Source organism: Echinops telfairi, unplaced genomic scaffold (genome assembly GCF_000313985.2).
Source record: "Echinops telfairi isolate 266 unplaced genomic scaffold, ASM31398v2 ScPeMD7_7458;HRSCAF=8496, whole genome shotgun sequence".
Classification (NCBI taxonomy): Eukaryota; Metazoa; Chordata; class Mammalia; order Afrosoricida; family Tenrecidae; genus Echinops; species Echinops telfairi.
In genome coordinates this window covers 15,915,100-15,941,128 of record NW_022111358.1, presented here as the reverse complement: position 1 = coordinate 15,941,128, position 26,029 = coordinate 15,915,100, and the positions used below count along the sequence as shown (strand labels likewise).

At 42.9% G+C, this 26,029-nt stretch overlaps 1 protein-coding gene across 1 annotated transcript in view; it reads right to left on the bottom strand.

The window, feature by feature from the left end:
• Positions 1–26,029, bottom strand: part of HSF5 (heat shock transcription factor 5) — a 61,651-nt gene that overhangs the window by 10,207 nt on the left and 25,415 nt on the right. Inside the window, exons 5-7 of the mRNA XM_045299297.1 lie at positions 22,121–22,218; positions 18,008–18,529; positions 16,165–16,342 (exon numbers count right to left, since the gene is read on the bottom strand). Of these exons, the coding sequence (XP_045155232.1) occupies positions 16,165–16,342; positions 18,008–18,529; positions 22,121–22,218 (798 nt within the window). The remainder of the gene's footprint in view (positions 1–16,164; positions 16,343–18,007; positions 18,530–22,120; positions 22,219–26,029) is intronic.

Here is a 26,029-nt window from a genome sequence, read left to right as displayed (position 1 = left end):
GGTGATTGTTTGAGGGGGAGGAAGAATCCAAGAAAGGGGACTAAATTCTGCCTTGGGATGATGTCATGGGACAAGCAGAAGTGAACCGTTCTGGGAAGTGCCCTGGGGACAAATCTGGAATTAAGCAGAAGAGAAACTCAAAACTAAAAGCCTCGCTGAGTTCCAGAAATCTTAGAGAATCATTTTTTGTGTGAGATAAAGTTAACTTGAGTCCATCATACTTAAGCCCCCAAAGCCAGGCTAATATCTGGGACATAACAAAGGTATTTAAAACAAATACATCCTGTAAGCTCTTGCTCCTATGATTTGAGGTTTTTCTAGTCATGCTATTTTTTCGATTAACAATATTTTAATAATTCAAACATATAGTGAAAATGTCCCTATGCCCCCTTGTTACATATAAAGGGACAGATTAAGTAAAATAAAAGCCCTCCATCCTTGCAATTCTTCGAAGATGTGGCTTTTCCAGCTTTATCACGACTGCAGACTTTTAAATACAATTATATTGCATAGACTTTTCTTCTTTCTAGAAAGGGGCTTGTGTTAGAGATATTGTGCAATAATTTCATTCACTTAACATACTGTGGACATTTTCTGTCTTTCCAGGTCAGAACTTATCAAGTCTCTTTATTTTCTTAAATAATTACGTAGTATTTCATTGCCTCAATTTTTCATAATGTACCTACTTCCTTATAGTCAAGCATTTATGCTTTTTCTAGATTTTGGTGATGATAAACAGCACACTAGTGAACGGACTTCCCCAGTACTCTGGGGAATATGCCTGTCTCTGGAGGCGAGATCCCCAGAAGTGGATGGACTGAATCAAAGAGTGCTGTGAGGTGCCATCAAGTTATGATGTGTGAGCGCACTGTGGCAGCTACTGTGCCAATCCTTTTCTTCAAGGGCCTTGCTCCACTTTATCAAGTGTGGTGTCCTTTTCCAGGGACCAGTCTCTCCCGGTAACACGTCCAAAGTATAAGAGATGAAGTCCTGCCATCCTCACCTCTAAGACTGTACTTCTTCCAAGACAAATGTGCTTCTTCTTCTTGAAGGCCATGATACTTTCAATACTCGTCACAAGCTCCAGAACGCAAAGGCATCAATTCTTCTTTGGTCTTCCTCAGTCACCGTCTAACTTTCACCTGCATATGAGGTGACTGAAAATGCCATGGCTGGGTCAGGTGCACCTTCGTCATCCAAGTGACATCCTTGCTCTTCAACACTTTAACGAGCTCTTGTGCAGCAGATCTGCCAAAGGCACTACTGTCTAGTCTGTCTTTTGATTTCTTAACTGCTACTTCCACGAGCATTGATTGTGGATCCGAGAAAGATAAAATCCTTGATAACTTCAACCTTTTCTCTGTTAATCGTGTCACCTATTGGTCCAGTGGTGAGGCTTTTAGCTTTGTTTATGTTGAGTGGCAATTCATCCTGAAGGCTGAAATCTTGGATCTTCCTTCGTAAGCGCGTCACGCCCTCTTGGCTTTCAGCAAGGTTGTGCCATCTGCCATTCGCAGGCTGCTAACGAGTCTTCTTCTGAGCCTGACGTCTCATTCCTCTTCCACAAAGCCGCTTCTTGGACTTTGCTCAGCAAACAGATTCTTAATAAAGAGTATGGGGAAAGGACACAATTCTCACGCACAGTTTCCCTGACTTTAACCCAGTGTCCCCTTCCTCTGCTTCAGTGACTGCCTCTTGCTCTATGTACAGTTTCTGCATAAGGAAAACGAAATGTTCTGGAATTCCCATTTCACAATGCTGACCATAATTTGTTAGGATACAAAAGTTTAATGCCATAGTCAATAAAACACAGGGAAGCACCGTTCTGGCATTCTTTGCTTTCAGCCAGGAGCCACCTGAGGTCAGCAATGAAAGCCCTGTGCCACAGGCACTTCTGACTCGGGCTTGACTTTCCGGCAGCCCCTTTTGATGTACTGCTGCAACTGTTTTTGAATTTCCATCTACAAAAATTTTTTTTGCACGTAAGACAAATGGTATTGTTTAATAATCTCTGCCTTCTGTTGGGTCACCTTCCTTTGGTGCTGGTACAAAGAGGGATCTCTTCCAGTCTTTTGGCCAGGTAGCTGTCTGTCAGAGCTGTCTGTCAGCTGCCTGCAACTGAGGAAGAGCTGCCTTCTCAAAGCAGAGTAGACCAAATGATGGCTACAGCTTCCAGGCCCTTCATTTTGCTGTTGGGCCCTAACTGTACATGTGGACTTCGTCAGGGGGAATACACAGGAATCCAATGGGCTACATCTGTGGGGCGAGACGACGGAGCAGTTCGATCTCAGCAGCTAAAACCAGGCCAGAGGCTGACCGAGGAACAGACCGTCAGTCGCTCATATGTGACGACTTCTGGTTGACGTTCAAGAAAATTAAAACACGTGCATGACCTTGAGCATATCCCATCTGAAATGCTACGACGTCTCAAAAAAGATTTACTCGCTGAGCACGAAGGACAGAAGGCCTGAGAAGCAGTGGGTTGGCGCCAAGCACAGAATACATGAAAGTCAGCAAAAGGCCGTTAAGAAGACAGGAAAGAGAGAAAAGATCAAAGTTGATGTCAGAAGACACTGAAACTTGCTCTTCATCATAGCGCTAATGCGAATGGAAAAAAAGGGGAAGTAAAATTGCTGAACAGAAATTTTCAAAGGGCAACAAGAAGGCACAGTGTTACAATGAGATGTGCAGAGACCTGGAGTTAGTTAGAATCAAAGAGTAGAAGCACTTGCATTATTTACAGATAAAGTTCTATTATTTTCCAAAAGACTATGCAAATTTATTTTTTCAATTATACTGCGTAAGCGGTTCGTTTTTCCCTACATCTTTCTGTTGTTGTTATTGGGTATGTTTTTATAGCTGTCACTTGTTATATGGGCTTTTCCCCCAACAGTTTTATTGGCAAATAATTCACATTTCATATAATTCAATAGCTCAATTACATCAGGTGGAAAAATCTGATTGAGTCTAAGCTGATTCCTAGAGGAGTTGAAGATCTTTTCATATGCTACTGGTCCTCTGGATCTCCTCTCCGAAAGCCCATTCATAGAGTTACTCATTTCAGAATGACCTGCTAGCAGTGCGTTTAGGGTTTCGTCTTTTTCTTATTGACCTGTAGGAGCCGTTATGTATTAATAGAATATTCTATTTTTACCTTGTAAATATGTTCTATTAGTCTATGTACCAGAGACTTCTATTTGTCTTCTAATATGTATTTCCTTTCTTTTCATCATAAAACTGCTGTAAATAGGCAAATAGTCCTCAGCTAAAGATTCTATTTACAAGCTTCCTGGTAGCTAGTTTGACCATGTGCCAAGTTTTGGTCACAGAGATGTGAGCCTCAGTGAAGATGAGGCTCCTAGCAGGGAGGGAAAGCGCTGGGAGCCTCTGGCCATCGTGGGGGTGCAGTCCAGAGCCGTGTTTAACCATGCAGCCCAGAGCTGGCGGACAGAAGGGAAACTGCTATGGTAGCTCTTTGTTTTGTTTTGTTAGTCAAATGTTAGCATGAGAGCAAAATTAAACGTCTTTCTTGTATCTTTTTCTTGCTATAGCAGCCTAACCTATATCCTGGCTAGTAGGGAATCTGGAGTCTAGATGTGAGGTGCTGCTCTAACAAACCGACCAGACTGGATCAGCAAGCAGCAGGTGCTTAGGACACAGGGCAGGCAGAATGCTGGTCATCTTTGTTATCGGTGTCCAACCCCTAGCCAAAGTGTGGCCTGTGATGCCCTGGAAGTCAGACTACAGACCACAGGTCAACTGATCGAGGGATTAGAGAGGAACAAGTTGACAAAAGTCACACTGTCTCTTGACACTCCCCAAAGCCCTAAAGGAGGAGGTGAACGCGGGTTGGGTTAGCGTAGTGTGTGCAAGTGGAGAAGGAAGGGGATACAACTCTGCTGAGAACTTCCTTCTTCTTCTTTTTTAAACTTTTATTTAGTCCAGGTGGGAACATGCTCAAGTATGGAACACTCATCCTGCTCAAGCACATGGACTTGCCGAGCTTAATCCCCGTCCTGGGGAGACTTGTTATGGACTAGCGCCAATTCTCCCGATGACCTGTATTTTCAGAGCAACAGACGTGATCGGGGTGAGGACCTGGGAATTACATCGACGTGTTAGAACTGAAAACCCAAAGCCACTGCCGAGGAGTTGATTCTAACTCCATGGGGCTTTGGCCGCTCGCTGCAGCTTCCCCTCCACCCACCCACCCAGGGTAGGGTTTTGAGTCCAGGAAACCACCAGGTGCTTCTTGTTGGGAGCCAGTAGGTGGGTCTGAGCCTGAGGACCCCACTTGTGGGGCTAGAACAGATCTGCTGCGCTACAGTCTTCCTGGTGGCTTGGGCACTGGAAGTAGAAAGGATGAGGTCAAGGAAACCGAGGAGGATTGACCGTCGAGGGGGGATTGCAACGGAAGAGCAAATAGACACGCGATGTTGAGTAAGCTGTTACATACTCTCAAGCCTCCACGTTACGATGCAAAAGCTGTGTTTCATGTGCCCTGTCACTGTCCACCGAAGGTCTGTCTCCAGCTGTGCTGCTAAGACTTTCCTCTGCCTTTCCTCTGTTCTGCGTTGGACAACCTCAACTGACTAAACCCGCGGCCAGAGTCTGTCCTGAGCCCCAGTGGCCCCATGTGGTTTGGGAGACTTTATAAACTTCACAGGAGCAGACAGTCTTTCCCCGTGGAGCAGCTGGTGGGTTTGAACTGCCAACACTGCAACAGAAGCCTAGCGCTTACCCAACGATGCACCACCACTAGGGTCTAGTAATTTGGGGTGTGAATTGAACTGTTCTAACAATCCAACTTGAAGTGTATATTAATAGTATATTCCCACGGACAACAGGGCACCCCCTCACAGAAGAGTCACAAGGAAGGGATGAGTCAACCAGGGCGCAGTACAGCACTCATGAGACACACAATATTCCTCTGGGTTTTGAGGCTTCCTCACCCCCCCATTATCATGACCCCAGCCCTGCCTTTCACTGAGGACTAGCCCGGAGCATGTGCACTGGTATAGAGAAAAGCTCACGACACACGGAATCCACATCTAACAAACCCCTCAGGAACAGAGTTGGGAGTATCAATACCAGGAGGGCAGAGAGAAGGTGGAGGGAGGAGGGGTGGAAGGGGACCGAGTATATTGATGGAAGCATAATGCCCCCTAGAGGGATGAACAACAGAAACGTGGGTGAAGGGAGACAGGGTCAGTGTAAGATATGAAAACAATAATAATTTGCAATTTCTCAAGGGGTCACGAGGGTGGAAGGTGGGGAGGGAGGGGGAAAAAAGAGGAGCTGATACCAAGGGCTCAAATAGAAAGTAAATGTCTAGAAAATGTTGATGGCAACATATGTACAACTAGCTTGATACAACTGATAGATGGAATGTTATAAGAGCTGTGAGAGCCCCTAATAAAATGATTTAATAAAAAAAATATATTCCCTTTTATCACTAAACAGTGTTCTAGTGTGTGGATTTACTGTCATCTGTTTGTCCATCCACCTGTTGACGGTTGTTTCCAAGGGGGGTTGCTTTGTTTTGGGGGTGTATTACAAATACATTGAAGACGAGTATTTCTGTATTTCAGGTATTCCTGTGGAGAACGTGTTTTTGCTTGTCTAGGGTAACTACCTAAGCGTGGGAGGGCTGCTCTGTGTGGCGGGTATCTGTTTAACATTTTAGGAAACTGCCAGGCTGCCCCCAAAGCAGCAGTAGTCATAAAGCCCCAGCTGGCATGCATAGTGGCATCCAACTGGTAACCGAAACGCGGCCAGTTCCAACTCAGCCAGCGGTACTGGGGGAGTACCGAGGCCTGGCCACCGGCTCCCGTGAAGATTACAGCCGAGAAGCCCGATGGGGCGGCTGCACTCTGCGCCACATGGAGCGCCCTGGGTGGCACGAGCTCTTTCATGAGCGTCCAGCTGTGCCACATCCTCAGCACTTAGCATGTCTGCTTTTTCTTTGAGTCCTTCCAATGGGCGAGTGGTGGTCCTGCACTTTTCACTGCCAGCTCCACGATAACGGATGCTGTTTAGCATCGACCTAGCATGGCTCTTTAACCATCGCCTTTGTGAGTCCCACACAGAGAGGGAGGTGGGGCTATGAAAAGCAGCAGCAGCGGAAGCCTACCAGTGCTATTAGGGACTAGACAGCCTGCCACCAATACAAAAGAAGCGCGTGGAATCTTCGTAGAGCAAGACCATAGAAACAAGGCAAACAGAACCAAGGTATTGGTCACTCTTGCCTCCCTGCTAGGCTTGGAGCAAGTCACGGAGCGCGTAAGGGATGAGCTGGAACATGGAAGGCAGCGAGAGGCGGTGGCACAGCGGTAGAGAGCCATCATTGCACCCGGTGCTGGAAACCAGGAGGCCCGCCCGAGAGGGCGGTCGGGAGGGGCTTGAAGGTCCCTGGAGTGAAGAGCGGTCGCATGTGCAAACTCAAGACCTGTCTCCTGCGCTGTTCCTCGTCCTGAGTCATCCCAGAGTGCAGTTGTACTTTGACACGTTTCTAATAAACCACCTCACTGTAAGGACAATGAGTATGTTCTGGGAAATGCTGCACTGAATTACACAACCCAAGACCAGAGCGAGACAACTAAGAAGGGAGAGGAGTTAGTGTTGGAAATGAGAGAGTACCGACGTGTGGAAACACTGGACATTTCACACATCTTTCATCTCTGCCTCATGGAAACCAGCTTTGTGCTGACACTCTTAAAGAAATGATCCACTCTTCTGGTGTCAGAATGGTGGGATTCAGTGCAATGGCCCAGATTCATTGGAATAGGTGGTTTAGGAATAAAAGGGAGAGCTCACAGTAGAATGAGGAACCTCTGGTTTCTAATGGGATCATCAAAGAAAGAAGGGAGGGCGGGAAAGAGCCCCACCATGAACTGAAGCAGCTGTCATGTTGTCTTCGGCTACCTGAGGCAAGAGCTAGTGGCAGGAAGTAGGAGTGGTGGATCTGAAGGCGCAGAATTGGCTGGCTGGCTGCATGATGAGATGGAGTGGTAAGGAAAGGGTGAGCCATTCAGTCCTTGGTTAATCAGTAATAACTGCAGGACAGGAGAAGAGAAGGTGGGGCTGCATCGCAGCACGGAGACAAACTCCAATCTGCTCTGGTGGGAGTGACCACCACACATCTCCACACTGATCCAGAAAGGGAAAGTAACGGGAAACAACAGAAAGTACCCCTATAACCGCTGCTCACCAGGAAGGGGGGCGGGGCAAAGCCAAGGCCCTACTGAAACCAGAGACCCTGTAAAGGAGGTGCTTCCATTTGAGCATGGTATCACCACTTCCTGAGGAACGATTGCTCAGCTGTATTGTGCGAGCAACTGAGTTAGGAGCTGTGTCTCTAGGTCTGGGTCCTGCAGGATGGAGGAGGGGCCGGATGGAAGCAAGGTTAAACGTAACTTTATCTGGCGGCATTGCTCCCCTTCTCTTCAGTCCTCCGTATTTTCCAGTCCGTTCTTCAGAACGCAATGACAGGGAAAAGTTTAAAATAACACTAGGAATGAGGTGTTTTGAGGAGGATGGTTTCTATTTAGCCCAAAATGATGACGTAGCCAGAGTAACCTGTTGTAAGAGGTTAACCAAGACAAGAACTTAGTGCATTTGCCTTTCCTGTTACTTAAATATTTGAGCAAATCCGCGAGAGACACCTGGTGGAGAGTACTGATAAATTTACAGCATGTGCTTGAGCTGTTACAGCATAATGGGCCAGTCTGTATCTTTTAAATACACAATGTTCCTTCATCATCTCAGTTTTCAAACAAGAACTCTCAACGCCTAGTTGGGGCAAACGCAGCTATGAGCAGGGTTTGGGCCTGACTAATATGACAAATTCAGATAAAGCAAGAGAAACTGAGGTTAGAAATAGAAATGTTGGGAAGCATTAAAGTCTCCCTCCACATGGACCACCAAGAGGGGCTGAGGTGAGCAATGCTAAAAAAAAAAAAAAGAAATAGAAATGTAATTGATGCTGGCATAGCTACATAATATGGGAATCTGTGCCCACCCCGCCCCCCCAAATGATCAATGCCCTTTATTCACAAAGAAGGGGGAAAATTCCATTAACAATACTAAAATAAAGTTTTTACCCTTTTTTCAAAGGAAAAATATGTTTTGGCTACTCTATGTCCTTTGCATTTCTTTTCGAACTTTTTAAAGCTTCTACTAATTTTTTTTTTAAGTCTCACAGAATTTGGGTTGGGATTATGTTAAATTTGTAGGTCAATTTGTAGATATTATTTGAACAATTTTTGTTCTTCCAGTCTATGAACATGGCATGCCTTTTCCCACTCACTTACCTCTTACTTTCTCTCAGCAATATCTGGTAGTTTTCAGTGTAAAGGTTGTGGGCATCTTTTGGTTGGCTGACCCTAGGCATTTTATTATTTTGGTGTTATTATGAGCTTTACATTTTTCTCATTTTACAATTGGGTGCTGCTCATCTACAAGGGTAATACTGATTTTTGTAATTTAGCCTTGCTAAAATAATTTATTAGTTTTAGAAGTTGTTTTATGAATCCCCTAGGATTTTATATCATCTGCAAATACAAAATTTTACTTCTAATATTTATGCCTTTGATTTTTTTTCTTCTCTTACTGCAATGACTAAGCCCTCCAGTATAATGTCAAACACAAGTAGTGTAAGTGGGCGTCCTTGTCTTGTCTTTGACCTTTGGGGGGGAAAGGTGAGTCTCTTCACCATTATTGTCTGAGATATATGAGGGGTACCCAAAGCATTGGGATCACGCTGGGCAGGGTGAAGCTTTCCTAGCATGCATTTTTTGGAATGGGCGAGCACGTAGCAACTCGCGCGAGTTGGTGCATCCAGTGCCTTTGCTTGGGAAGGTTCTCTCTGGTCCCAGTGAATTTTTCGTCAAAGCCGTTTCATTCAAACCTTGTTTTTTGTGATGGCTAATTTAAGAGAATAGTGTGCAGCTGTGAAATTTTGTTTCCTGCTGGGGAAAAAATGCCACGGAAACTCTCGTGATGTTGAACACAGCTTACAAGAACAGCACTATGGGGAAAACTCAAGTGGACGAGGGGTTTTCTCATTCAAAAAAGGGAAAAATGTCGATGATGACAAGCCTCATTCTGGACATCTGTCAACTTCCCGAACTGCAGACTCAGTGCATTTGGAGTTTGTTCCATTAGGCCAGTCTGTTTATCAAGTTCTCTATTTGGAAGTTCTGAAAATATAGCGTAACAGTATGCGACAAGAAAGGCCTGATTTGTGGCTGGTTTTGCCACCACAATGCACGGGCTCACACAGCCATCTCAGTGCACCAGCTTTTGACAAAAACAGCATGTCTCTCTTGCCCCCACGCACCTGACTTACCTCACCCCACTCCATGTGACTTTTCTGTTTCCACGACTGAAGAGGGACATGAAATGACAGCAATTTGATGGTATAGAAGAGGTGAAGAAAAAAATGAGCCAGCCATCAGCTCTCCAAACAGATGTTTGAAAAATGTTTCCAGGAATGGAACAGCAGATTTGACAAATGTATTGAACTACTGACCTTTTGGATCGCAGTCCAACTCTTAGCCACTACACCAGCAGGGCTCCATGACCTCATATGCATCAATTTAAAAGAGCAGAGTACTTAATGCTGGCATTCTCAGAGTTAAACTAAACTTTGCTTGTTCGGTTTTATGATTTCGGGGATATTTCTTGTTTGAGATTTAATGATTATCTTAGGGCAATAGTTTCAGGGGTTCTTCCATCCCGTGTGGGTTTAGAAGTATGGACTAAATAAGAATTTTACATTCTGCTTGACATTGTTCTACTCGTGATCGGGATTCTTCTATAGACTTATCAAAACGTTCAGTAGTAACAAGACATCATCTGGTTTTTCTGGTCTCCGAAAAGGAGGCAGTTGTTCATGGAGGCAATTAGCCACACACTTCATTTCGTTCTCATATTCCTAACGCTCCTCCTTCCTGTTGTCCAGGTGGTGTTCCTTGGAGGTCACTTGCAAGCTTTTAAGATCGCAGGCACCGCACGCTGAATTAGGAGGTAACAAGCACAACCCATATCGCTAGGTCCATTAACTGCCATGTCCCATGAAAACATGATCCTAAGGCTTCAAACCAAGGAGCCAAATCCCATGAGGTGTTTGATTGTAAATAAGCAGACACAGCAGGCAACCTTTTTGTAAATCATTGTTTTAATTATAACACACAACTTGGGCCAATTGAATTTTTACTAACTGACAATGACAATAAACATCTGTGCAGTTTCCCCAGTACTATATAAACCAGAACCCCGGACAGTAGACCCGTGGTGCTCGACTCCACCAGGACTCGACCTGAACCAGGACTCGACCTGAATGGATTTCGAGGCGAAATGTCGAGAAAATTTTGCATCGGAGCTCGAACAAAACCTCGGAATCCGACCAGACGCACGTGTAAACGAAAGCAGTTTGTGTTTCGGTCACTAGGCGTTCGTTAGTTGGCATTGTTAGTATGCGTTGTTCAAACCTTTTCTGGCTGTGTTCCAAGTGTTTTGCTATGATTTTCTTAGTTTTTGTGGCTTTTTCAACTGTTTTCAGATAAAAAACATGGACCCTTAGAAAGTTTTTTGAAAATAAGCATCATAAGGAACTGGTTAACTGTTATTGATGTTGTTGATGATAATTGAGTAAACCCTTTTAGAAAACAGTTAAGGAAACGCCAACAGCAGACCACATTAGACAGATTTAAAAAAAACAAACAAAGCCAGCCAGGTCCTAGTGGAAAAAGGCAGAGAAGGGACAAAACTCCTGAATAGCAGCTCCCAGTTGATCTTATGGAAGGGGATTCCCCTTCCCAACCATGACTCTCTCTCCATCCCTCCTCCCCACCGCCGTGTCCACAGATCAGATCCTCACCCAGCTCAAGGGATGGGCCATCCTGTAGTTGTGAAAACTTGTTTAATGTGCTTATTTAAATTATATTATTTAACTCTGAACTTATTTGCTTTGAAATTTCTGAGAATGTTTTGTATCAAAAGGCAAGATTAGGGTAAAAACTTGGTGGTCGAGAACAGATTAATCCGGTTTCAGTTCTTTCTTAGGGGAAAAATTGATTTGGAACTCGACTGCATTGCATCTCGATGCTCCTTCTAGAACGGATTAGTGTCTGAGGTCCGGGTGCTACCGTGCTCCATGAACAGGACAGCGTTCCCCTCCCTGCTCCCCTGGTAACCACTAGTAAACTCCGGTCTCCACCATGTTCCTGCTCAAGTCTTTTCATAGAAGTGAAGTCATGTAACAGTTGTCCTTGTCATGATCAACGTATTTCACTCACCATGATGTCTTCAAGCTCCATCCACATGGTGATATGTATCAAAGCTTTATTTTGTTCACTGGCTGAGTAGCATTCCACTGTACCTGTGTTTTGCATCTTGTTTATCCACTCGTCCACTGATGGGCATTTGAGTAGTTTCCACCTTGTTTCATTTTCCTGCATGTGGAAATCAAACCTTCCCAGTCTCATGTATTATTAGCGAGGCTTTTTGTGCCCCATCAAATGGACTGAGAACCCTTGTCGAAAATCAGTTGCCCCGAGATGTGAGTGTTTATTTCTGGGCCCTCAGTTGCAGTCCACTGGTCTGTTTCCGTCACTGTACCAGCACCAGGCTGCTTTGATTACCGCAGGTGTGCAGTCTGCTTGAAAACCAGACGTTTGAGCCTCCTTCGTTGTGCGTACTGGCTGTCAGTGGTGTTTCTTCCCTCGTGTAACTGGTTATTTTGACGATGTGCTAGCCCTGTACTTGATAAATTCCTTGTAAAACTAATTTGAGGCTTAGCATATTACTATACTCCTCAAAGAATTGTGTGTATCTAGTACCTGAGGCTACTAAAAATTAGGGATCACTTTAATCCAGTTCCAGGCTTGGGGCTATTCTGGCAGCAGTCTGCACAAAGGCTGGCTTTGCCCCAGTTCATCCTAACTCCTGGGTTGCAGCCTTTCAGGTCCTTGACAGAGAAAACTCATTGCTGCCGAGTTCATTGTGACTCATAATGATGCTATAGGGTAGAGAGTAGAAATGCCCAGTATAGATTTTCATTCTTTCCTGGTACTCGGCCTAGTAATTCTTCACTCTGATTAGCTTTTGAAGACCTTTTTTTTTTTTGAAGACCATTATTTTTATAGTTTCTCCTTTTCTGTTATTTTCAGTGGGAAAATTGGTCTCAATTATCAAGTCTGCCAGGATAAGAAATGCAAGTTTCCTTCTCATTTAAAAAATAAAAGTCTTACTTCCCTTTTCACTTTCCCTGTATTTTCTTCAGCCAGGTATATTATAGGATGTCCTGGGCTAAACTCCCTATAGTTTTCCTTTCCTATTTTTTTATATTGTTGTCTTTTTCTGTATTTGTGAGATGTTACTTAACTTTACCTTCACATCATTTTTTTTATATCAAAGGGCTCCTTTTTAGTCTATAATTGTTGCTTTTCTAAACTTCTTGTTCTTTTATATGGATACAATGTCTCCCCATAGCTGAGCATACTCAATGGAAGAGTTGATTTTGAAGTTACTTCCTTTCTCACACTAAGTCTCTGTTTTCAGCTGGGTCCCTCCTTCTGTGTATTCCTCAGCGATGCTTCTAAATGTAAGGACATAGCCTTCCAAAACTGTTGGAGACTGTAACATACACAGGATTTGTCAGCTGTTGGGTTTAGCGTAATGATGATCAAATGTTTGTGCACCACCAATTTTCTCTGGAGAAATCCCAAAGGCTAACGTGAGGATCTTCTCCGAGGCCACCTCCCGGTTCTCCAGAAGAAAAGTCTCTGCTCTTCTGCCGCCCGTCCCGGGCTGCCAGTACTCTGTCCACCAGAGGGAGCAGGGGCTGGCTTGTGGTGCCTGGTCTCGCTTTGTCACTGCTGAGTCAGGTGTTTGCCAGTCTTAAATGTTATCGTTTAATTTCCTTAAAGAAGAAATTCCAAATTCTTATTCTGGGGCTGTGTTGTTATTGAAGTTTAAATTGATCAGACTTTATATCTTAGATCAGTTGAACAGATACCATGATAAATTTGTGGAAAATTTAAAAAGTTATTCATGTATTATTTTGATTTATTTCTCTGCAGCACTTGATGCGATCAATCTTTTGAATTTATCTTGAAGAGGAAAAAAAAAGAAAGAAATTCCAAATTCTCACTTCCAACATTCTGGGAAAGGCAGGAGCGTATGCATGTTAACTGCACTGCATATGCCTTTTCCAAACGCTGCCTCACCTCTGCCTGCCAAGCAGGAGCTCTGAGTCCCAGCATGCTTTCCCTCTGCAAGCTCTCCGGAAGTAACTTGGCCTCTGTGTCCTTGACGTAGTACAGCAGAATGTTCTCAGAAAGGACAGCTAGAATGTTCCTGAGAAGCCAGGATGGTAAGACATCACCTCACATACTGTGGGCATGCTACCAAGGAAGACCAGTCCCTGGCAAAGGGCACCATGCTTGGTAAAGCAGAAGGTCAGCCAGAAAGAAGACCGTTAAGGAGATCGATGGACATGGTGGTTGCAACAGTGGGCTTCAACACCGATCGATGGGGTACAAGAGACGGTACAGGATCAGGCAGAGTTTCATTCTGTTCCTGCAGGGTAGTTGGGGTCGGTGCTGACTCAAGGGCACCTACACGCAACTGATGCCTTTGGAGGTGCTTCATGTATGCCGTCATCAGAGGTGCGCCTCCTGCAGAATTCGCAGTAGCTTCTCTTGTTGCAGTGGTTCCACTGTCTAGCATGTCCAGATTCAATCACAAACGCATGGGACAAGTACTTGCAAGCATACATAGCGCAGACTGGGTCCTCCAGAGTAATTCCCTTAAAACCTGTGTATTTATTCCAAAATACTTGCCAGTGCCAAAACCATGATGCAGAGAGAACATGTAGCTATCTTTAGGGAAGAGGTAAGGGAGACAGTACAGAGAGGTAGTGGTCAAGGGAAATTCTAGCCTAATGGATTGTTATTACAAGGAGAATATTTATCTACTTGCGAAATTAAATATTAAAAGAAAACAAGAGGTGCTCAGGCAACCTAGAGTAGACTATTCGCTACATCCATGTGTGACCATGAAGATATTAGGTATCCTTTACGAGCCCATTTCCTGATCTTAAAACGATCACACTATTGCTTTAAACAAAAGCTTGTTGTATGGCATAAAAATGGATACACAGTTCCTACTATTTCTCATCTGAGATTGTCTTCATACTATGCTATTGCTTTCTCTACATATCAACCGTGTGAGAAATCTTTATCTTTGGTTATCGCTTTAGATCATACAAAATCAGCAGAAAGACACAATATAAGCCTAGTGAATAAGATCAGTGATCAAGATAGTTTAACCCATGAGCCCAGAGAGCATTTTGAACACAGCACAATGAGTTTACTTTGGGGGAGCAATGGTCCCAGGCAGCCTCAACATCTTTCAGGTTTTCGTAGGCTAAAATGGTTGCATGTGGGGTCACAACAGATGACCCACTATAGTGGGAGAAAAGGAACCAAAAATCAAATTCTTAACACGACGGCAAGAAAGCAAAAGGACATATATAGATAGGAATACTCTGTACATGTCAACACTTCCCTCCTCCCGATCAGTCTGAGGGATGACAACAGAGACCCTGGATAGAGTGGGGGGGGATATGCACCAAAATTTAACATAATACAAATGAGCAGCACTTACCCAGGGATGATGCTGAGAAGGCAGGAAAGGATAAAGAGGGAGGGATGAGTGAAAATGGTAAACACACGGAAGAAATGGAGCGAGTGCTGCCACGTGGTGGGGGCTGCAATCAGTCATGAAACAAAATGTGTACCAACTGTGGAATGGAAAACCAGTTTGCTCTGTAAACTCCCAACTTAATCACGCTAAAAAGTGAACTCCCTGAGACTATCACCGCAAGATGCTCTAAACCTTGGACCAAATCTCTGTGAGTTCTTCTTTTAGTGAAATCACGCAGTACAGGATATTGCCCTTAGATACGTGCTGTACTCGAAGAAGACCATCTGCATGAGACTAAACGGTCAACCTTTACTGGAAAGCAAAGACAAGATAGTGAAGGGGCAGGGAAAGTAGGGTACTGATGATGCAGCAACCAGCTAAAGAGAACGGTGACACTGTGAAAACGTGCCCAACGCCACTGAGCACGAATGGCAAGTGTCCAGTGGAAAATGAATTGGCTATGTACACTTTCACCAAAAACACAATACAGCTTTAGTACAAACAATGGTTGGCCTGAATCATTCTGCCTACCTTGTATATAATAGCTGATCTATGCATGCAACTTGAGGACATTAATGTTGTCCACTGAAGATTTTGTTGCTTTGGATCATTTCAAAAAAAGCTTTATTTTATTTCACTATTTTCTTTAAAGAACAAAACAAAAGCAAACAACACAATTTTGTCCCATTTCCAGGGAGTAGAACCACATCTGTATGTGCCTAAAAGAAGCACTTTTTTTCCATGCCACTGGCTCTCACAAACCGTACGAAAATAACTCCACTGATACAGAGTCAGACTTCCCAACAGCTTTATAGTGTAGTATTCAGGATAATGTCTTTAATGTCTATCCCAATTTTCCCTTGCCAGAATTTAAGCTCATCCCCTCTTGTCCTGAGGTATGTTGGCAAGAGAACACGTATATCCATAATTACAACGTTTTTGGCATCTGAAGACAGTAAATCACCCTTTATCATTCCCTCTCCAACTCACTCACTGCCACCCAGTCAATTCCTGACCATTGTGGCCCCACTGGACCGGGGAGAACTGCCCTGTAGGTTCTGAGACAGGAACTCTTCACGGCGTAGAGAGCATGCTCTTTCTGCCTTGGAGTGGCTGGTGGTTTTGAACTGCCAACCTTGCGTAGTAGTACAATGTGTAACCACAATGCCACCAGAACGCCTTTCTCCAATTTAAAATAACCCTAATTCCTTTGCCTTTTCTTAGTCTTAACTACCTTTTCGAGAGTTTGAATTCTCATATATGCAACCATAGCCTACTTTAAAAGGATAAGAGAGAAAAAATAGTTTAAATGATAGTTCAGTAAAATAGTCATGAGATGGGTTTAAGACAACGGGGTATAATAAATGAAGACGCAGATAAATTCTCGTTCCGACATTACGTCTACACCTGGGCTCTACTTGGAACAGCCGTCTACAGGAGAATAATCCTTACCAGGGGACTTTCCTGGCTGTGAGTTGCTTCTTCGCTCTCTGCATCTGGCTGGAGTGGATAAACTTGCGTCTTTACTAGGTTTGCTAGCAGACCCCATATCTGATATAAGGAATCCCATCTGTTCTGAAGGCAAGATATTTTCTGAGGGGTTGGTCTGGCATTTTATACTGGCATCCACCTAAAACATTAAACCCATTCATTATTCTCAGATTTCGCCAAAATAATCTTTCAAAAGATACTTCATCAGAGAATTTCTACATAGAACCTCAGCACACGTGCTTGTATGGTTTACCATCCTTATGAATGCTACTACCTTTGATTCTATTGCGTTACCTGCATATTTGATAGTAGATGTACATTTCCCTACATACAAACCACTGAAATGTATGTGGGTCTAAAACATTTCCTTCTGATCAGAGATGTTCCATGCAGCTAGTGAGCTGTACTTTTCATTCACTTTTTGTTTTACCACAGTGTTTTGCTTATAACTGGTTCTCACTCTCCACCCTGCCACCCTTCCCTTCAGCCTCTCCCTCTTGTCAGTGTGAATGAAGCACCAGACAAAAGGCCCTGTGGTCAGTGTCAATGGAGCAGAGGCACTCTACTCTCCTAACTTCAAACCCTGGGGCTTAACGAGGGCCTCAAAATGATGAATCCTCTTGGCCCTTTACAACCGGATCCACCCGACTTGGGATCCAGGAGTTCCTTTCTTGAAGCTTTCAGGCTAGTTTTCTTTGAAATGACAAATCCCGAGTCAATGGTCAAGGTGACAAACATTATTACAGAATATTTTGTCCTTAAGAATTTAATTGCAAACCCCCCATATAATGAAATGAACCCCAAAACAGCTTTCGAGAATTGTAGTGTCAAAAAAAAAAATTTATGAAAGGAAATAAAAACATGCAGAAGTAGTATCCTTTAAAAGTATGAACTCTAACCCTTGGGTGTAACTCTGAATGAGTGAAGACAAATCAGGGGTTCTTTCCACAAGCATATCTTCAACTTTACACCATATCTTAACACATCACATACGGGGTCTTAATACTAGGCCTCAAAAAACACGGTGGGAAACCTTGAAACATTCGAATCTAAAATTAGACCGAAAAATGCCTGCAAAACCTACACTGGAAATCTCAAAGGCAGAATAGATTTTCAGTCCTGTTAGCAAAAAAAAAAACCAACCAATCCAAATTGAACAAGGGGACGGGAGAGGCCTAAAAGCAAGAAAAAAATAAAAGTAGGGGGAAAAAATCACTTAGTTGCTGAGTTCACAAAAAATGTTTTTAATTTGGATGTACTTTCTGATGAATCACTTTTACTAACTGTTTTTAATAAAAATTGATTCTTTTTCTGGTCAGAGTCCAGCAGTAATAAAAGAATTAGCTTCTACTTTCTCAAACTACACTCAGAGTGCTGTTTCAGGAATTTGCTGTTGGTAAGAAAATTCTACAGCATGTTTACAGATTATATTAGAGTTCATTGATATGTTAAAAGAGAAGCTACGAAAAGCCATCTCCTGACTTTCAGGTCACAACTGATATCTCTCTCCCCTTCTGGATAGTAGATATCAGTCAGGTTCACTTAAATCCACCCAAACAAGAAGGCAGATGCTTTTAACATGAAAATAAGTCAGTCAGACCTTAACCCAGAGAGCGGATGCCTAGGGATTCAGGGACACCTTCCTGAACCTCTTGTGCATAACCACTAAGACATGATCCATCCGGAAAGCACGGTGAGCTGGTGTGAGGCACCGACAAAATCTAGATGAACTGGTTGCTCAAAGTCTTTAGCAAGAAGGATGAACTACTTTTAGCCTTATTCGATTGTTTCTTTGTCCCCTTACCTGGTGTGTGCTGAATGGTAGACCTTCTTGCACAAATACTACTGAAGATGGAGAGGTGTGATGACTTAGTTGATCTTTCAGTTTGACATGGGCTTGCTGGATGGCTGCAGACTCCTGCACTGTGGTGTTTTCAACAGGCTGAGCTGTGTGGATGGTATAGATATACTCAGGTGACTGTGGCAGAGAGCAGGTAATTGCTTGTTCTGTTCCGACCACAAACGACGTAATATCTGAGCCGACAGGAGTAAGTGGCTCCAGCTGGCTGGCCTGACTTGCAGAAGACGGGTGGCTGCTGTTTGAGTTAGCTAGGAGGTGCTGGCCTCTGTTAGACTGAGACGTGGGACACTGGTTCTCAACGGGCTCCACCTTTACCATCTCCAACTTAGGGGAGGAATGCAACTCATCTACTATCTGAAAGACAGCCTCTAGGTTTACTTCTGTCTTTTTATTTTCATCAGTAGCACTGCAAGACCAGTTAGAAGGCAGAAATTCAACTGGATAGGAGGATTGCATTGGAGGATTCTGGGAAAAGAGAAAATAGGACTGTTTGGATAGAAAATCAAATATGAGATTAAAGCACAAAGTAACAATGTTTAGGCTGAAGAATTCTAAACTTAAATAGATTAAACTTAAAGCCCACTTAAAAAAAAACAACAATCAACCTGAATGCCAATCTATTTTTTTATTGTTAACATCTACTTAGCAACTATTACATGCCAACCACTATGCTAAGTTTAATATTGGAATGGACCAATACTTCTTAGAAGTATACAAAACCACAAAGCTGTGGTACTCAAATACCTATTTGCTGATAAGAATGTTTACATGCCAGTAGCAAGAAGATGAAAGCAATCAAAATGCCCATCAGTGAAAAAAGGATAAACATTAATACACACGCACAAGGGAATACTATGCATCAGTCACTAAATAATGATGATGAAACTGTGAGACACCTCATGATATGGATGGATTTGGAGGTCATTATATTGAGTGAAGTTAGTCAATCACAAAAGGATAAATATTATACGAAACCCCTGCTACATTTTAAAAACTAAGATACAGGTTATCATACCAGGAGAAAGACTTAGATGGTTACCAGGGATGGGAGGGAACAGGAGAGGATGTGAAGTAACAGGGCCGAGGGTAGACAGGTTAGATAGGACCCAACAAAGGGGGAGGGAGAAAAAGTGGGTGCAGGGCAAGCTAATGGGAGCATTGATATATCAATAACGTCGTAAAATCCAAAAACGATGACCAGATATATAAACTCTCACCAAAATCACATTAAAACCTTTTTAAAAAGAATATTTATATACCAAATTCTTCATAAAGGTTGATAGATAAAAAGCCATGACTTGCAGATGTCATATACTGTCTTGGGTATGTGAGCATCAGTCAGAAAATTTCAAATACAGGATGTTCACAAGTCTGCCAATCCTTCTACAGATTCAGGGGGAGGTTTTGATATTGAGTCCCAAATGATCTGGAAAAAATGGATGGACTATTGGATGTCCTGTGGCTCCTGCAATTGTGTACTTTTAATAATAAGAGGATAGATTAAGACGGCTGTCATTTGTAGATTTAGATCCACGTGAGTCTCTATGCATAGTGTTTTGCAGAGTGGGCATTCAATAAATGTTTATTGATGAGTGATCTCAAACTGTGAACATAAAACACAGAAGAATCATGATTAAATAAAATACGTGATGAGTTTTGGGTGCCAAATGCAGAGCTTTGCACAGACTAGGTAATAAATTTTTATTATCTCAGGTTATACAAGCACAGGAGAGTTTTGATGAAAGAAAAACGTATCGGGGTTGCCAAAAGGACAGCAAAGATGTGTCGAGGCCATCCAGAGGCCAGAGAAGGCAGCCTCAACTGGTGCCAGCACCAAGGTACCCCCACACTTGACACACGATTGAGCTTTTACTATGTGTCAAGGACGTGTGAAGGGCTATGATTTAACTCTCACTAGAGCCCAGTGGAATGCGATGCTCTCCATTTCCAAATCATGAAACTGAGGTTCAGAGAAGTTTTACAAGTTTCCCAAAGTTACACTGAAATCAACTGGCAGAGTCAGGTTTCAAATCTAACTTTGCCAGACTGCTCTTCACCATTACACTACACTAACCATTCACCTACTCACTCACAGTCCAACTGAGCTCATTGCATTTATTTTCAGAATGGTAACTCAAAGATCCACCCCCTATTTTAGTACTTTACAAGGGGGTACAACCCCCCCCAAAACGGACGTGTGCTTCGGTGGGGCAGAGCTTTCCTAGTACGCATTGTTCCCGCTAGGCGCGCATGGAGCAAGTCGCTCTGAGCTGGGGTACCCCGGTGGTGCACCTTTGTGAATCGGGTTAAGGCTTGCAGAGCAGATCTTGGTTTTGCATTCAGAGCCCTGGTGGCACAGTGGACTACAGGTTGGGATGCTAACCGCGAGGTCAGTCTTTTGAGCCCACCAGACAGACAGACACTCCATGGGAGAAAGAAGAGGCTTTTTACTCTTGTAAAGATTCACAGCCTTGGAGCCCCACCCTGCCCTGTAAGCGCGCTATGAGTTGGAACGGACTCAGCGGCAGAGTTTGAGCTACCTTATGCTTTGTGATAGCCTGACATTAAAAATGTCTGAGGAAACGCCTTCATCTGAGTCTATGTTCTTCTCCTCTCTGGCTGGCTAATGTGCCAACTTGGCCATAATAACTCTCCACTGTCACCTGACGTGCACAACCCATCAACTGAAAACAAAGTTTCCTCCTTGGGGGTGGTGGCCTGTCTCCATCAGAACCATGGTTGGTTCTGATCTAAGTCAGAAAGCTCCTTTGCCCCATATTGTAGTAGCCTTTTATTATCAGTATCTGTATAAATCCGATCTTTGACCGTGAGGATTGACATGAGAATAACATCATCAAATTATACACTGCAACATTGTATGTAGTACACAGTACTAAAGGTGATAAGATGTACCAAAAGAATAGACAGATGTTAAGTCCACATCAAACTAAACCAAATCTCTGTCACTGAGTCAACACTGACTCTTCTGACTCAGAGTGTCCCTTACATATAGGGTTTCTGATCCTATAAATCTTTAAAGGAGCAAAGAGGCTTTCTTCCTTTGGAGCAGCTAGTGGGTTTGAACTACCAACTTTGCAGTGAATGGTCCAACACTTAATCCACAGTCCCAACAGTTCATCATAACTGCAATGTGTCCTCAGTCAGGGGGCATTTGTACACTTTGATCTCCACTAGAAACCCAAAATGAAAACGACTCCCAATACAGATTTTCTCCAAGCGAAGGAATGTTCTTTTTGAGAACTCTAAGGTTACAAATAAATAATTCCCTGAAGAACTGACGCGATCCCAGCTAGATGATATCCAAATTGCATAATTTTAATCTCCGAGGAATTATAACATGAAAAAAAGCACGGAATTTAATCTTATCCTAGAAATAGCAGTATAAAATATTTAAATCAAAGCATTTACTAATAACTAATGACAAGGGATTTTAAGACTACTATTTATAATATGAGGGTTAAGGCTGATGGGGACCACTATTTAGTTTGACAATTTTTACATAATTTTTCTCTTTAAAAAATAAAAAAAGGTTTAACCATCTCTTCATCCTATATGTAGGGGCACTAAGAGTCAGAATGGGCTTCCTGACACACTCCCACATTGGCAGACTCGCTCACTTGGCGGCTCTCTCATCTGGTGACGGCGCACTTTTCAAGTTTATTAGCATTCATTTCACCAAGGAAGAGCCTCTAACAGCATGCTCAAAATAATTTCCAGCATTGAGAGAAATGATATTGGTGCTGTACGATTTGGTAGTCATAGCGACTCTTGAAAAGTAGTTAGTATGACCGAGGAACTGGTTTTGAGTTTTATTTAATTTGGACAAATTCAACTTTAAATAACCATGCGGTTAATAGCTACTGCATTGGCCAGTTCAGGCCTGGACAAACCCTTATAGACACCTATCAGCTCCTTTTCCAGAAATGAGAAAACCGAGCCCATAATCTATAACTTACTTCTAAGTCATTAGCATAAAATTTCCACTTCGAAATTCTGTCGGGTTAGTAACACTGGCCATTGTTCCAAGACTCTCACCTGGAAGTAGTTGCAGTGTGCGTAGGAAGAGGCAGTGGGCGAGACACAACTACTTAGAGCATCCATGTGGGTCGAAGGGGAGCAGCACTGGAGCACAGCTGGAACAAAGTCAAGCACAGGCAAGTCACCAACCCAAACCAACCGCCAGTGCTCAAGGCACGCCTCCTCCGTCAACCCGGCAAGAGAAAGCCCACAAGCCGGGCTCTGTGAGCACCATCAAACTGTGGTTACCGCAGTATCGGTTCCACGGTGCGCTATTTTCAAAATCTGAAAACATAGTAATGAGGCCATTTTTAAAGATCTACTTTTATCATTTCTTTAGCATCTAAAACCATGCATTCACACTGAAACCATTGACTCTGTCAAAAACTATTTGAGATTCCAAAATAATTATTTCAATCATGTTAACAACAGCATCCATTTGGAGGGGAATGTATTTTTAAGGATAAAGTAAGATACTCTCCAACTATTCCTATGTAGTAATCTTAGCAAACAATGCATTCGTGGAAATACATCCAAAAATGTTTTGATCATTTAAGTGGTTAAAAATTGGATTCCATCACTTCTCAGCTTTTTGGCTAAGATCAAGTGTAAAAATTGGATTTCAGAGCCAACCTGTCTGCTTTGGGGGCCCAGCTCCACCAGGTAATATCTATATGTAAACTTAATAATTGTCACTCGATTTTCATATCCCACTAACGTTGCGATAATAATGGTATTACCTAATATATAATGTTGGTGAGGAGTGAGTTAATATGCCAAAGTACTTAAACTAGTACTGGCATAAAGAAAGCAATCATAAATGTTGGCTACTTTTATTATAACTAAAGAAATATTTTTGTTTTTTCAAATATTCTGTTTGTAGTTAGGGTACAACGACAACATTGAATACTTACAGATGCAGTCATAGTAACAGGCTGAATTTATTCTTTTCAGAAAAAGTCTCTCCAAAATGAATGAGGACCAATTATAACATCATACCTTTACATTAAGAGGAGCCCTGGTGGTGTAGTGGTTACATGGTCGGCTGCGATCCTCAAGGTCAGCAGTTCGAAACCACCACTCTGCGGGACAAACACTGGGCTTTCTACTTCCATAAATAGTTACTCTGCGGGACAAAGACTGGGCTTTCTACTCCCATAAATAGTTACTCTGCGGGACAAAGACTGGGCTTTCTACTCCCATAAATAGTTACAATCTCGGCAGTTCTACCCTGCCCTCTAGGGAACACGATGAGTTGGCAGTGAGACTGTCTGCAATCAACAGAGTTTACACTTATGGTGCACCCACGATGTTCCAGACATCACCAAGGGTGCTTTACATCGATCGCCTCATGTCATCATGAGGGATTAAACAATCTCTGACAAATGGAGGAGACAAAACCTCAGATGTTAAGTAACCAGCCAAAGGTAACAAAGGTGGTAGTAAGTAACAGTCAGTGCTCTACCTCAGTAGCCCATAGCTTTTTACCCTGAATTTCCTTAAGCTTTTCATTCGTAGCCAATTGTAACATTATTTTTGAAAACTTTTGTGAACTGGGTTAAGGCTTACAAAGCTATCATGCATTGTGCATTCAGTAATTCATACACATTGTTTCATCTCATTCACGAAGTTCCTTCAATGTAATCTCTCTTACCCTGCTTCCCCCTGTGCTTCCTATTTGCCCCACCCTCCTTCCTGGACCCTTCAAAAGTCTGTCCTTGGTGAAATGCTGCCCTAGTCATCTCAAATGGCGGCTCTCTAAGGTGTGTGCGCCTCACTGTGGTATGCCATTTTAATTTTACTATATTGATATTGATTAGATGACAACTGTCCCTTGTTATGGAAGTTTTAAAACACTGAGTGCACTAATTAAAAAAAAATCACATCATACATTTCTTCATCTTTGAAGGTGAATTAGCCTACACATCGGAAACAATCCTTGACACGTTTCCCTGTTTCTGCATCATTCACTCTTGGCTTCTTTCAATGTCGGATGTTCGGAAAGATTGTTGTTTCTGTGTGAGGTGTCATGGAGTCGGCTGCAACACACGGCAAGCAGACACGCGACGAGACAAAATGCGAGCAGCCTATGCCACGTTCGTGTTGGCTACGTTTCAGCCAGGTGCTGCATGGGGTCACCATATCAATCCATCTCCTTGGGGTTCTTCCTCTTCTGTGCTTATCTTCTATGTTACCACTTCCGGGGCCAGTCTCTCCGATAATGTGTGTCCAACGTACGAGCGACAAAGGCTCACCATCCTTGCTTCTAAGGCCCATTACGGCTATGCTTTGTCTAAGACCGATTTGTTTGTTCTTGTGGCAGTCCACGGTGCTTTCAATAGTCTTTGCCAGCACCATAATGCATCAATTTCTCTTTATATTTATACTCTTACACATATATTAGATTTATGCATTTTCTTATTACATCACATGCCATTACAGCACAAAATTTTGTACATAAAAAAAACCCTTGAAATACTGGACAGAATTGTAGTCATATAAAAATATATAGGTGGATGTTTTCTGAATGACAATTTTCAATAATTCTAATAATTAAAAAAGCTAGCTATCACTAAGACTGCCATATTCAAGCAGTTGGCATTTCCACTCTGGGTTAGGCAAATATGCCTTTATACATTAATCTTTGAAGGCAATTCACATTATAAAACTAAGCTATTTTGGATTTGAATTTGATTTCTTAGGATATCTGAAAGCATAAGTATCCTGGGAAATAAGCTGAATCCAAAAAGCACAACCCTCAGGTCGGCTGGCGTTTCTGTAACAACGCTGGGGAAAACAGGGCCTTTGTTCTGGAGCCACACGCGGAAAGCGCTGTGGGGAATGCTCTTACTCGGACTCACGGGGAGTGCCATGCATCTGAATCAACTTGACATGAACTGGTTTTTCTATTAACAGCTTAGGAAACCACAGATGTCCTTCAGTCCAGCCTAGCCCTCTAGTGGCTGAAAAAGACACCGTGGTTTTCATCCTGTCCTACCAAAACCCATTGCCATCGAGTCTAATGTGACTCCGCGTTTCCGAGCCTGTAGAGCCTTACTTGCAGCTCGATTCATTGGTCTCCCCCAGAGCAGCTGGTGGGTTTAAACTGCCAGCCGTGCAGGTAGCAAGCGCCTAATGCACAGCACGGCCAGGGCTCCTTTCATCCCATCAGCGTGCCATAGGAGCAGTGTTGTGTTACAAATACATCAGTAAAAGGTGTTAGCATCTTGTTACTGCTAGATTCTGATGTCACTGGTTGCATATTTTGAATACTTTTAAAATGTACTTTAAAATGAAATTCCTGAGAGATCATAAAATTAGTGTGTGTGTGTATATATATATATATACATACATATATATATATATAGTATGGGATGCATTAATACATAGTTAATATCTGACTTGTAGCTAAAGAAATGCAAAGAATACATGGATGGAATCCAAAGGTATAAAATTGACTACATTTGTGGCAAAAGAAAAGGAGTAAGTTCAATATCATCAGTCAGAACAAAGCCAGGGGCCAACTTGGGAAGAGACCATCAATTGCTCATGCCCAAGTTCAAGCTGAAGGTGAAGAAAATTGAAACAAGTCCACAAAAGCCAAAATATGATTTGAGTATATTCCACCTGAACTTAGATACTATCTTATGAACAGATTTGACAGAGTGAACACTAATGACAGATCAGATGAGTTATGGAATGACATGAAGAATATCATCCATGTAAGTAATAATTTATAATTTATCAGCCAGTCAACAGAGAGGACCACATGGCCAGCCCCACTATGAGACACAACGTCGCTCACTGACCCATAGCCCTACAGGGGACAACACCAGAGACACAGTGTGGGAATTGTGCCCAATCTGATCCCGCCACACCGAAGCAAAACACTAGGGGGTGCAACAGAACAGCAAGGGAACAGAGCGG